This window comes from Papio anubis, chromosome 1 (assembly GCF_008728515.1).
Source record: "Papio anubis isolate 15944 chromosome 1, Panubis1.0, whole genome shotgun sequence".
In the NCBI taxonomy this organism is placed as follows: domain Eukaryota; kingdom Metazoa; phylum Chordata; class Mammalia; order Primates; family Cercopithecidae; genus Papio; species Papio anubis.
In genome coordinates, this window is record NC_044976.1 from 149,525,445 (window position 1) to 149,539,252 (window position 13,808).

The 13,808-nt window shown below is 40.0% G+C and overlaps 1 protein-coding gene across 4 annotated transcripts in view; it reads right to left on the reverse strand.

The window, feature by feature from the left end:
* The window catches only part of PPP2R5A (protein phosphatase 2 regulatory subunit B'alpha), a 74,915-nt gene extending 61,327 nt beyond the window's left edge, over window positions 1-13,588 (reverse strand). The window contains exon 1 of one of the 4 annotated variants that reach the window (XM_003918785.3): window positions 12,710-13,588. In XM_003918785.3, the coding sequence (XP_003918834.1) occupies window positions 12,710-12,890 (181 nt within the window). In that variant the 5' untranslated portion in view covers window positions 12,891-13,588. Of the gene's footprint in view, window positions 1-3,844; window positions 4,639-9,964; window positions 10,321-12,709 lie in introns of those variants that run through there. The other 3 variants (XM_009199023.4, XM_009199020.4, XM_009199021.4) reach the window with 3 other exon arrangements.
* Between the last annotated feature and the right edge of the window lie 220 nt (window positions 13,589-13,808).

Sequence of the window (13,808 nt, forward strand, 5' to 3'; positions counted from 1 at the left end):
GAAGATGCTCAAAAATTTAAAAGAGATTTCCTCTGGGTGGGAATTTTTACTTTCTACCATTGTAAGATTCTCCTTTGAGTTGTTTTAACAGTGAGTCTATACGTTTTTACAAAAATAATACATAATGGGGTAGTTTAAAATATGACACTTCCCATTACATATTCTTTAAATGAGTTTATTTTAGAAAACCATGAAAACTGAGATTCGCTTATGACTCACAGCAAGTATTGTATTATAACCTAAAATAGTCATTTCTGTTCTATAGAAGTTACTTCTCTAGATCTTAAACAAATTAGTTCTTAAAAATATACAGAGAATATCCAGGTGATCCAAATTAAAAATAGATTATCAAAACAGATGAAGTACCAAAACCAATGACTAGATACACGGCAGCTAGGTGAAGGCTGAGTTATTTTTACCTTTCCTACATGAATAATCAAAATTTCTTATGGGCCGGGTGCAGTGGCTCACACCTGTAATCCCTGCACTTTAGGAGGCAGAGGCAGGCGGATCACTTGAGGTCAGGGGTTCGAGACCAGTATGGCCAAAATGGCAAAACCCTGTATCTACTAAAATACAAAAATTAGCCGGTTGTGGTGGCAGGAGCCTGTAATCCCAGCTACTCGGGAGGCTGAGGCAGAAGAACTGCTTGAACCCAGGATGTGGAGGTTGCAGTGAGCGGAGATCAAATCACTGCACTCCAGCCTGGGGGACAGAGCAAGACCCTGTCTCGGAAAAAAAGACCAAAAAAAAAAAAAAAGTCTTATGAAGGCAATATGACTGTGGGAAATAAATGCATCTTAAAAGCACTTCATTGTTATATTTGCTACTTTATGTTCACTCTGGATTCAAAATTAGGTTGGTTCATTCACTGGAAGCACAAATGCATGTGGAAAACTATTTGAGGAGATGATATCTAACTTTAATTTCAGCTTGTCTGGAAGTTTTAGTGGAAGAATAAAATCAGTCAAGTGGTAGATTAACCCAATTGACTTTTATTTCCAAGTCTCTGTTATCTTTACCTAACTTTTTTCCTCTCTCAAATTGAGAAGAAATGATCAGAAAGATAGTACTATGCTAACGTGGAAGAGTATTTTAAAAAGTTTTCAAAAACTTTCTGTAAAAGGGGACCAGAATATGCCGACCATTTCCAAAAGAGGCAAAAATAAGTAGATTCTAATCAGTTCTTGATAATCTACAATAATTTCTTCAAGTTAATTACAGATCATTATAACTTTGAGTGGTGACTCCAAAATCTGTGACACAAATGTGCTGAATGATTAACAATTCACTTCATCTTATTTCTCAGTACTCATTCATAAAACAAATGCTCTCATATATTTTTGAGAAAAACTGTAGGTTACCTAAAAAGGAGAGAGAGGACAGTGCTAAAAAGAAGACCTCAAAGAAGATCAATGAAGCATTTTTATATCAGAAGAATTTAAGAAACAAAAATCCCTTGCTTTAACGGGTCTTAGAAAAATCTACATTCAATACTGGCTTACTTGCCCAGCACCTATAGTCTAAAGGTCTAAAGACTATAGTCTATAGACTTAGTCTTAGTCTTTAGTTAGACTAAAGACTATAGTCTAAAGACTTACTCATTCAGCTTTTACAATTTCTACTCACCTTACGCAAATCTCATCTCAAGTTATCAGAAAGAAACGTACTGGCTGGGTGCCGTGGCTCACACCTGTAACCCAGCACTTTGGGAGGCCAGGGTGGGTGGATCACGAGGTCAGGAGTTTAAGACCAGGCTGGCCAACATAGTGAAACCCTGTCTCTACTAAAAATACCAAAAAAAATTAGGGAGGCGTGGTGGCAGGTGCCTGTAATCCCAGCTACTCGGGAGGCTGAGGCAGGAGAATCACTTGAACCCGGGAGGCAGAGGTTGCAGTGAGCAGAGATTGTGCCACTACACTCCAGCCTGGGCGACAGAGTGAGACTCGGTCTCAAAAAAAAAAAAAAAAAAAATTTCTCTTGATAAGGTTCTCAATTATAAATATTTATCAGTTGCACTCTAAGGAAATAAGGTACTAAACTTTGCTTCAGTCCAGGCAACAAACATCTTCCATTTAGCAGAGGAATCAGCAACCAACTGAGAAGAGCAAGTCACACATGACGGGCGCAAGAATATAACCTACCTAGGTTTTGGTGTTTTCATCTATAAAATGCTAACCAGTTTAGTGTTGCAGGTAAACATTACTCAGTTATAAATCATCCTAAAATTGTAAATTATTTTATGATATAAAATGTTTTTCTTTCAATCAATTTAACAGCTTTTGCTTCATTCTTTCATTCAATAAATATAAAACAGCACTGACTATCTAAATGCTCTGTAGGAAGATATGGCTCTTGGGTCTCAAAGCACTTATAGTCTAAACACAAAAAGCAGGCACTTTAAGTAATTCATGCAACTTGTCCCAGCAAGATTTTGTGATCTTCTTCATGCACATAACAATGACATCTTCTCATGCAGTGTACACAGAAGACGTTCTATTGAGTAGGGAATAGATAATCCCAATTTGGCCAGGAGACTATGTGGCCAGCAACCCAAACTATCAGTGCCTTCTTATAAGCAAATCTGAAAGTCTTGGCAGGCCATTAAAGAATACAGTTAAAGACTATACATAAAGAAACATTAACTATATTCTTTATATTATTTATATATTTATATATATATGTTTACAAGTCATAGAAATTACCAAATGGGCACTCTTTGATTCACATATGCAGTGGTCTATTTTATATTTACAACTGGGTTTCTAAATGGCATCTCAATTTTAAAATTTCCAAAATACAACTCTGGATTTTCCCTCTATACCTGGTTCCCCCTCCAGTGTACTCCTTTCTCGCTGGTGGGACACATTCCTATCTACCCAGGTGTCCAAGCTAAAGCATCTGAGAGAGTCATCCTTGACTCCTACACCTCTGCCCTTCCATCTCCTCCCAAACAATTCATTAACAAGGTCCTATTTAAGATATATCTCAAATGCATCTTTCTGTCTCTATCTTGGGCTACTACCCTAGCCCAAGTCACGTAATGTCTTACCTGGCTTATTAATCTCGTAACTTGTCCTCCTAAAAATCTTGTTCTGCTACAATGCATTCTCTACCCAGTAGAGATAGTAATTTTTAACTGCCAAACTTTCTGAAAGAGTTGTCCATACTTACTCATTCAGCTTTTACAAGTTCCACTCACTATCCACCTTACACAAATCTCATTTCACGTTATCAGTCCTCCAAACGCCTCTCATGTCACCAATGTTGCCTAAAGACTAACAAACCCATGGAAACTTTTCAGTTCTCATTGGGCTTGTCCACAGTTATCCACTGTTACTACTTTCCCCATCCATCCTCCAGTTTGTAAAGACTCTCTTCCCCTGACAGCCTCGTCTCCACTCTCTCCTGTCTTCTGTGGCCTCCACTCCAGCTGTCTCTCTTGGCTCTTGGTTGTACCTTTTCCCCTTACCCATTATCTCAATGTTGGTATTCCTTGGCGTCTTCTCATTCTATCCATTTTCAGTGGGCAGTCATTTCTACTTCAAGTGCTTCAAATGCCACGTATAAGCCAAAGACTCTCAAATTACCTCTCTAGCACATTGCTTCATATCCAAATAATCCACCTTCCTACTAGGCAGCTTCACTTCAATTTCCCATGGACACTCGACCTGTCCAAAAAATAACCATTATCTTCTCCTCCCAAATCTATTGTCTCCCCCCTTTTTCCCTTTCAACTGCTATCATACATCCAGTTGCCCAAGTTAGAAATGTATCATCGATGATTGTTCCCTCTCACCAGATTTTGCCTGTGATACCACCCCATCCCCACTTGGACAAGCACCTTTATCTCTTGTCTGAATTACCGTGTCAGTATCCTCACTAGTGTTACTCACTCTCATTTCCCAATACACTCTTCATGGTACTGTAAGGTATAAATGCAATAAAGTGCCTACATCCATTCTTCAACATAGCAACAAGACTATGCACTAGACCCTAAATGTTGTTCCACTTCTCTAGTGATATAGAATGTATCACATAGAGATATAGAATGTAACCTATATTCTAGATCACAGCTATGTAAACCGCTGGTAATTCCCAAAATATACTACGCTGAATTACCTCTGGGTCTTCACATATTGTCTTTTGGGTGGACCTCTTAGCCCATCTATCTTGGCTTAACACCTTCTGGCCTTTTAGATGGCAGTTTATCTGTCACTTTCTCCAGGAAACTTGCCCTGATCTCTCCCCTACCACACCAAAACAGGACTGAGTCCTTCACCTACTCCCTTAACATTTTAGAGCTTATTCTTATCATGACACTTATCACATTACTTGAAACTGCCTGCTTACAAGTCTGTATTCGCCACCAACTATAAACTCCTAAAGACGTTAAATTTGAAAAGAAAAAGTATTCATAATTTTATTCACTTTACTAAGCTTTAATCTCTGCAGTGGTTCACCAAAATTTTATGCACTATGGAAAACCAAAGAAAGGAAAACATTTCAGTACTAGATTTTTGAAAATAAAGTGTGTCTAATTTCACAGCAAACAAAATCTTTTGCCTCTGGTCAATTTAAAGAAAAATGGTAGGGCAACTTTGTTGTTGTTGTTGTTGTCGTTTGTTTTAATAAAATCAGAAACATATTCCTACAGAAGTTATGTCTTATTTTACTTTTAACTTCAATAGATATTTTTCTTTAGAAAAGCCTGTCTGAAAAGTTGTTTTAAAAATCTACTCAGTTTTGCTAATCAAAATTCAAGAGTTATAACAAAAACTGTCTCACCTTTTTCACTTTTATCAATTTAGAGGCAGGGGATTAACAATGAGTTCAAACAATCATTGACTTATGGTAATAGCTATAATTATGGAATATCCTTGATACAATGTGAAACGAAGGCAAAACCAATTAGACAAAATATACAATTTTTTAAAATCTGCGTTCTGCTGAAAAAATACACAATTTTAGATTTGATACTTTCCTCCCTACCTTAAAGAAAACTTCTCTGATGAAATGGCAAGATATTTATTAGAATAACAAGAGTGAAATCAATCCCCAAGGGAGGCTAAACCAGAATGACTTCTGAGATCCCATTCAGCACTGGAAAGCTCAACTAGATATAACACACAGTCAGGTTATAGTAGCTGCAATTAGCATCACCATTCCAGTAGGAGGAGTGTGTTTCCAAGAAATCCCTTGCCTTCAGTATCCAAGTTAGACTACCCTCACCAAAAAAAAAAAAAAAAATCCCAGTATGTTTCTTCAGGAAACCCAATCAAAATTACGGGATTTCTAAACTTCTTCATTACTCACTTAAAAGGCCCACATAAATAAAACCCTTCAGGTAACAGTTCAAAAAGACAGATATAAAAACGAGGCTTGAAACTGCTTATTAGTCAACATCCTGCTCAGAGAAGTAGAGTTTATTTTGCATAATCCCAGTCTGTCATGTACAACTCCTTCAGCAAAGCATTTAGATTCCTTGTTACATAATAATACACTAAAAGTAATTATATATTTCAAATCTGTTCCTTTTACCTCCCTTCAAGGACATCCTTATAAAAAAAGATTGCATCTCAAACTTAGAAATTACTGCAAACAAATTGTTTCAGTTATTTTATATACACATGTCCACCTCTAGGAGTCAACCCAGTATTACTTTTCCTCACACATTTTATACAGTAACTTTCACAGCAACAAATCACTCAATAATGTTACATGTCACTCATACTGTTCATTGGCAAAATACAAATAATCTTTTGTTTTAAACCTACATTTACTATTTACTGCCAAGATATTAAGGACCCAGAATTCATTTACTTTAAATCAAGCTTGTCCAACCCACCTTATTTTGTTGTTGTTGTTCTGTTTCATTTTGTTTTAGGCTTTTAGCATCCTGAAGACACAGTTTTTAGTTTCTGTCTCTAGTGATAAGCAGAAAAGAGGGATAAGGAAGGGGCTTTACTGGCACAACCAAAAACAGAAACTAAGAACCCATGACTGTATTCTCTCCCTTGGATACCCCTGTTTTAAATAATCCTGGATCAGTTTTAGGCATAAATATATTAAAACCAAAAAACTGGGTGAGGCAGTGATTCACACCTGTAATCCCAGCTTTTGGGAAGCCAAAGACGAAGGATCACATGAAGTCAGGAGTTCAAGACCAGTCAGGGTAACATAGCGAGAACCTGTCTGTACAAGAATAAAAATAAAAAACAGCTGGGTGTGGCAGCACACACCTGTAGTCCTAGCTACTTGGGAGAATTGCTTGATCCCAGAAGTTTGAGGCTGCAGTGAGTTATAATTGTGCCACTATACTCCAGCCTGGGTGATAGAGCAAGACCCTGTTTCAAGAAAATACAGAAAACCAAAAAACAAAACAGAAGAGAATCAATCTCTGGTAGACAGCACCAAACATCACTAAAAGCAGCACAATCAACAAAGGAGAAGGGGTGACTAGAAGAAAACCAACAGATAATTTCTTCATCAAAACCGTGATTCTGTCTCTATGACCACATTGTGCACAAAATACTGTATTTGGTACCTTAACAGGATTTGAAAAAACAGATAATAACTTCTGCTTTCATGGAAAAATTCACCATCTCATTCTGGAGAGAGAGCATCACAACACAACAGCTGAACACCCACCCAAACAACAAATCAACTAACACAAGTATCATTCAAACTGGTTATCAGAAAAGACAAAGACAAAACAGGAATATGAAATATAAGCAGCCCTGAGTTCTCACTGCCCTACCTTCGATAAAAAGCTGTGGTCAAGATTAAGTTAGAAGATAGACACGCAAAACACTCTGGAGAAAAACATTTCTTGATGTGAAATAAAAATAAGGCATGACCAAAATGAAGTAAAGTTGAAGAATAGTTCCTTTGTTCAATATCTTGTATTTAACACATACAACAGTAGTATCAGGTCTAGATCTTCAAGAAACAGAACAGTGTTGTGAGCATACAGAGGAAACTAGTTTTTACATCCCAAAGTGGTTGAAATCATTACTTATTATCCTGAACGATGGGATTAAAATTAAGCAAACCTGTATCATATGTTCTCAGTTTTACTGCCAGCTCCAAAAATCACAGAGAAAACAAAACTGACCTTACATCAAATAATAGTTGGGCTTTAATTATGGTAATGACAACAAACCAACAGAATCATCCCATCATACCTAAAACTCCAGAATCTAATGGCACTATCTCCCCTTCAGGAAAGTACTTAATAAGCCATAGGGGGCAGCAAAGTTAAGAGAGTGAAATGTAAATAGCAGGAGGTGAAGCCAGGGCAGGAAATGTTAATAGGCTGGGTAATGAACCATGAGTATCAGAGAGAAAAGGACGAAGTCTCAATTAATGAATTAAATCAATAGAAAGACAATGCTAACCCAGTGATTCTCAATCCTGGCTGCACGTCAGAATCACCCTGGGAACTTTTAAAAATACTGTAAGTGGATTTTACCTTAGGCCAATTAATTTACAGTCTCTTGGGGATGTGCCTAGGTATTGATTTTTTGTTTTGTTTTGTTTTAAACTCTCCAGGTATAGGCCAGGTGCAGTGGTTCACACCTGTAATCCCAGCACTTTGGGAGGCCAAGGCAGGCAGAACACCTGGCGTCAGGAGTTTGAAACCAGCCTGATCAGCCATGGCGAAACCCCCATCTCTACTAAAAATACAGAAAGTAGCTGGGCATGGTGGTGCATGCAAGAGAATTGCTTGAACCTGGGAGGCAGAAGTGGCAGTGAGCTGAGAGATCGTGCCACTGCACTCCAGCCTGGGAACAGAGCGAGAACTCAGTCTGAAAGAAAAATTAAAAAATAAAAAAAAAACCCCTCTCCAGGTATAGCCAGTATTGGGAACCACAGTGCTAAACACATAAAAACAAACTAGTCTTTATCTCCAGCTTTTTACAAAAAGCTAACTTTTAAAAATGAAGCACAAAAATCTAAATGTGTTATTTTTGTTAGTAAACCTGTCTTTGAAATCCAAAGCAGCAGTAACTCCTTAAAGACTAATTCATCTTTGTAATTTTATCAAGAGAAAAATGTTATTCTTGCAGGTGAAAATGGCTAAACTGAAGCTAAAAGGAATGAGTCATCACTCATGCAGGAAGACAACTTAAATCTACTGTTTACATGACAGTAACATACTACAATGGTTACATTATTTTGCCAAATACATTTTATTGGATTAGCACTTTATTCAGTTAGACACTTCATAAAATAATCCATAATTAACAATTCGATAAGATAATAAAATGGAGGGAAGGAAGAGATGATCCTAAACAGGAATTCTAAAGATGTTAAAATAGGTTTAAATAGGAAAGTTTTTCCTGTATGTGACGACTAGCAGTGAACACTTTATTTAGCAATTTCTCTTAAATATATCCTAAAAATGTTTTAAGTTTTTTAAAAATAAATCTTCCAGAAGAGATATCTCAGAAAATAGTCCTAAAATGACTAAAATGTTATTTCCCTTTGTAAACAATTTTCTTAACATCTTCAGATGAATCTGAACTCTCCTCTAATTGTATCCCAATTGTGTTTAGATGGAATGACAGTAACTTTGAGAAGATCTATAAACCTTAAAAGTTGAGTGAGTAGTACTATTTTCTCTCCACGAAAAGGTTTAGCTATAGAACTTAAGATAATGTCAGTGTTCTTGTTCCACAATTACCTTAGATCACCTACTCTAGAAAACACACACATTTTACTCCCTAAAGGTAAGGAAGCACTGCAATCAACACCACTATTACTGGCCTCAATACCTCCAGTGGGACCCAGTTGTTAAGAAAGAACCAACAAAGAATCTGAGTGCTACTGGGGAAAGTTTTATCTCTTCTGAAGGGGATTTCAATCTCAAAGCCAGTTTCAGCTTGATCTTGCTATTTATTTCCTGGCTGTCTCCTATGAGGACTGCATATCTATACAATTCTACTGGTTAGTCGGATTTCTTCGCTTGGTAAAAAAATCTTACCACAGCTTTTAATATTTTAAAGAGTCTGACTTAATCCTAGTTCCATTTCTACACTCATGCTGAAAGATGTTACAGCTGCACTTCACATAAATCATATCTGAAAACTGATTATAAATAAAATCACACTTTAAATACACTAGGAAAGTTTACCATTTAAGTAAGTAATCCTATTAATAATCCTTCATTTAAAGATATTTTTAATCTGGATTTTCAAATATTTAAGAGAATGGGAACTAACATTCTTTGCCTATTTTTAGGTACTTAAATTATTTCCCTTAATCCCCACAGACCTGGGGAGATTGAAGGTATTATCCCCATTTTATAGATAAGGAAAACGACTTAGAAAGATTAAAAATTTACCTTTGACCCAGGACTAACCCCAAAGACCCAACTCTATCACACTGCTTCAAATTTACGTAAAACAGTTAACAGCACAAATACTGAAATCGTTTAACCTAGGTCCCAGTGTCAGTTGCAACATCATCCAGATAAGTAATCACAGGCCAGAAAACTTCTTTTTAGGCCTCACCTTTCTCATCAATAAAACGGGACTACTGATCTTGCAAAAAGTTCAGGGATGACCCAACGAATAGGATGTTTGTAAAAATACATTGAGCCACGGATTATCAAATAACAGTATTACCCTTAATAGGTGTGAAAAAGCAGGAGATACACAGGTATTAAGGGTTACACATCTTTGGATTGTTTCACTTGGTATGAACAATACTGTTCTATAATTTAAGAAAATGTTTAAGGTAAAATAATTTTAAAATGCTAAAATGTTATATGAATGTAAGGCATTAATATAAATGTAAGGCATCAACTACTTTACCAAACCAGTCCTTCCAGAATCTTAAACAAAATAGGTTAAACAGACTGAAAAGCCTTTTAACAAGGCTTGTTTATTAAATACTTTCAATTATAGAACAATTTATTCTGAACATTGTTGCCATTAAAATCCTACAACCCACTTACCAAATGATTTTGCACAAATACTTCTTACAGGTGAAAAAGTTGGATTATTTTGTTAATCCTTACTATGCTTTGAGGAAAACTAGTTGGCACTTTTCCAGTTCAGATGCATGTGGTCAAAGTGTAACACAAGCAGGCTGGTATAAACACTTAAAAGATCTTGGAGTCCATGGATATCTGAATCACTCCACAGTAAGATGGTATTTCAGACGAGGAAGAAAATTCTCTTTCATACACATACTAAAGGGCTTTCCACTGGTTTTGTGAAGGCCACAAATGGAAAAAACTACCACTCGCAGAAAAAACACAACACTGTGGTATCAAGTACACTGCCAAAGTTCCAATTGAAGCAATTGAATGTCTTTTTTTTTTTTTTTTTTAAATCACTTTCAAGCATTTTGGCATCTGGAGTAAAAGAAGTTGTTCTTATTAGTTTGTAATCCAAGTAAGGGTCTTATTTCCTCAATTAAATTTGCATAAATTTATCCTGAATACATAATTTTCCTTATGATGAATACTGTATTTTCATGCAAATATCTACAATTAAAGTTCCAATTTACTTTTTTCTTTACTAGTGACCAAATACTATATGGCACCTTCAACCTGTTGAACCCTACATCATATAACTTAGATGATTACTGACTCTATCCATATTTTTGCCAGGTTTTTAAAAGTAAAATGTGGCCAGGCGCGTTGGCTCACGCCTGTAATCCCAACACTTTGGAAGGCTGAGGTGGCCCGATCACCTGAGGTCAGGAGTTGGAGACCAGCCTGACCAACATGGTGAAACCTCATCTCTACTAAGAATACAAAATTAGAGGGCCGTGGTGGCCCATGCCTGTAATCCCAGCTAGTTGGGATTAGTTGGGAGGCTGAGGCAGGAGAATTGTTTGAATCCGGGAGGCGCAGGTTGCAATGAGCCGAGATCGTGCCATTGCACTCCAGCCCAGGCAACAAGAGTGAAACTCCGTCTCAAAAAAATAAAATAAAATTAAATTAAATTAAAAAAAGCAAAATAAAAAAAAAAAAGCAAAACGTATCAAAGCTGCATCTCCTGGCCTGAAAACAACCAAATGTTTAATATTCAATTATTTTTATTAAAGTATACTATTAAGAAGTACAATACTAAGAAACTAGAATATCTTACTAAAAAGCAAATTAAATAACTATGAAATAACCCTAGCACGAAACCTTTAAACTACATAGTTTGACAATTTAATGAGGAAAAAAAATCAGTAGTGTAAAAAAACTATGATATTTTAAATAAGTGTAAAATTTAAAATCTATGAATAGCAAAGACGATATTCTTTTATAGCTATGACATCATTCAAGAATTAAAGTCTTGGCAATGCCTATCATTACAGTCTACCATTTTGCTATGTAAATTTTAACAATTTTTGTATGCTAAAGAGCAATCAAATGATAAATTCGATAACACAGACTAATCATATCTCTAAACCTCTTTTCAAAAGCCAGTTTGATTTTAACGGTGAGATGTCATGATTTAGAACCACTCCAAGAGTCAGGGAAAGGTAGGGTCTCAATAGGGTTCTGGAGCTGTTGTAGGTCAGCTGTGATTTGATCTGGGTTTTCTTTAGACTCCTTGCCAAACTAAGGCTGGATTCACAGGCCCAAAGACAAATGAGAACCAGACTGGCCTTGAAGGAGATGCTGCAGCTTTTTCAAATGAATTGAAAAATCTGAACATCTGATGATATGGATCTCCGTCAGGTTGCAAATTTTATTTAAAAATGTAAGAGCATTATCATCTTGTTCCATCATTTCTATCTCATAAAATACAAGGACATTATTAAACATACTGAGTAATACACAAAGAATAAACTAGAACACCAGGAAATAACATCGAAAATCCTCTAAACCTAGTGCGAAAAGTGAGCCAAAAAGAGTGCCAAGTTCTCCTGCAAGGCATTAGGCACGGATACCAATTTGAATTCCTGTACAAACCTACAAAGTCCCTGGAATCACTGCCTGGCAAACTAAGTTCCCATTCGATTGCAAAGCAACACTACCTACTTCTTTATATTTCCAAATAGACCGTGTGTATCATCTCAGACAACAGAATATTTTAAATATTTCTGTTCTTTGAGCTACAGGATACCATTTAAACCTAACGATCCAGTGAATAAGATACTACACTGGTCAAATTTTTAGGCTTTTTCTTTATAAATACATCCAAAGGCCAGCTAACTCTTCGCCGATGTTTGCATTCGGATTCCTGGTTTGATGACTCTTAGGGGCAATCAATGGGAAGTGGAGTTGAGAAGAGGGTGGGTGCACACGGCTTTATAACTGTAAAAGTAAAGGACTAGCTAAAAGTGGCTGAACAGAGGAGCTAACACTCGGGAAAGTGAAGGTCAGGGAAGGTTCGTGCGGTTGTTAAAGCAAGACCGGGAAAGGGCAAACCTGGAAGAAGAGTGAAGGGCTCTACCTCGCGGGACGCAAAATAGGAAGTGCAGGTTAAGCAAGCGCGCAGGTGGGGAGGGGTGTTGGCCTCCTCTAGGATGGAAAGAGTTCAGGTGAGAATTAGAAGGAAAGAGCCAAGACTTCACAGAAAACCTGTTTGAATAAGGAGGAGGGGGTGAGGGGACGCCAAGGCATCGTGGGGAACTCGGCTCACACACTAGGAGTCCCAGCTGAGAGAAGCCCAGAAGGAAATGGCTCTGCTTGCGCAGAGGCAAGCGTTGCCAGCGCTGCGCTCGCTCCCGGGGCTGCGCCCTCGGAGGTTACCTTTGAGCTGGGGCAGCGGGTGCAGCTCTGCCTGGCTGCCCTGGCTGCGAAACTGCGACGAGCCCTGGGAGCGCTTCTGCCTCTGCGCCTTGCGGACCGATTTCCGGGTGAAGCCGTCCACTTTCTCCGAGGCCGAGATGGCGGCGCTGGCAGCCCCCGCCGGCGGCGACGACGACGACATCTCCGCGGCCCTGGCGCTTGGCAGCTCCGGCTGCTGCTTGCAAGGCACGGGCAGCGGCGGAGACGGCAGGAGGAGGCGGGGGAGAGGCGCGGGGTGCTCGCGCCCCTGCGCCCCGGCCCCACGGCCCTCCGGCCCCGGGACGCCGCGGAGCTTCTCCTCGCCGCCCGCCAACGCCTCACGGCCACATCTCAGCGCCGGAGGTTCCTGGTCCCCGGCGCGCGGCGAGCTCCCGGGGCTGACGGAGGGAAGGGCGGGGGCGGAGGGGGGTGAAGAAGTTGTTGACTCCGGGCGCGCAGGGCGGGTGGAAGAGAGCCCGAAGTTTAGACAACTGAGGCGAGGGCACGGGGGTGCGGGCGCCAAGCGCGCCTCTCGTTGCTTCTGCCCCGGTCGCCAGCCAGCCGGTCGGCCAGCACCTCAGTGGCCGCTGCCGGCGTAGCCCGCCCTGCCTGGAGCCTCCTCCCGGGGCGCTGCCATCGCGGGTCCCCTCGGAGCCACTGCCGCTGTGCCCACTCTTCCCGGTCAGCGCCGGCCCCTCATCGCCCGGGGCGCTGCCCCGTAGCCCCGGCCCTGTGCGTGCACACACTCCTCCTTGCCGCGCTGGGCGGCCCGAACCCCCTCCCCCACGCGCCCGTCGGCCGCCCACGGAGAACCCCCGGCGAGCGACCGCTACAACTTGAGAAGGTGGTTGGTACAGGCGAGCGGGGAGTGTGTGCGCGTGTGCGCGCGCTAGGGCGCGCGGCCCGGGGAGGGGCCTCGCGAGGGGTGGGGAGGGAGGAGTTTGACTGACAACTTCCGCGGAGTCCCGCCCGCCTCTCGGTGCGGCGGCGGGGGAGGGGGCGGGAAAGCATGCCAGTCTTGTTAGCCAATCGCACGGCTAAGCGGCAGCGACGGCGTGAGGTGCGGCCTCTTGAGGCAGAG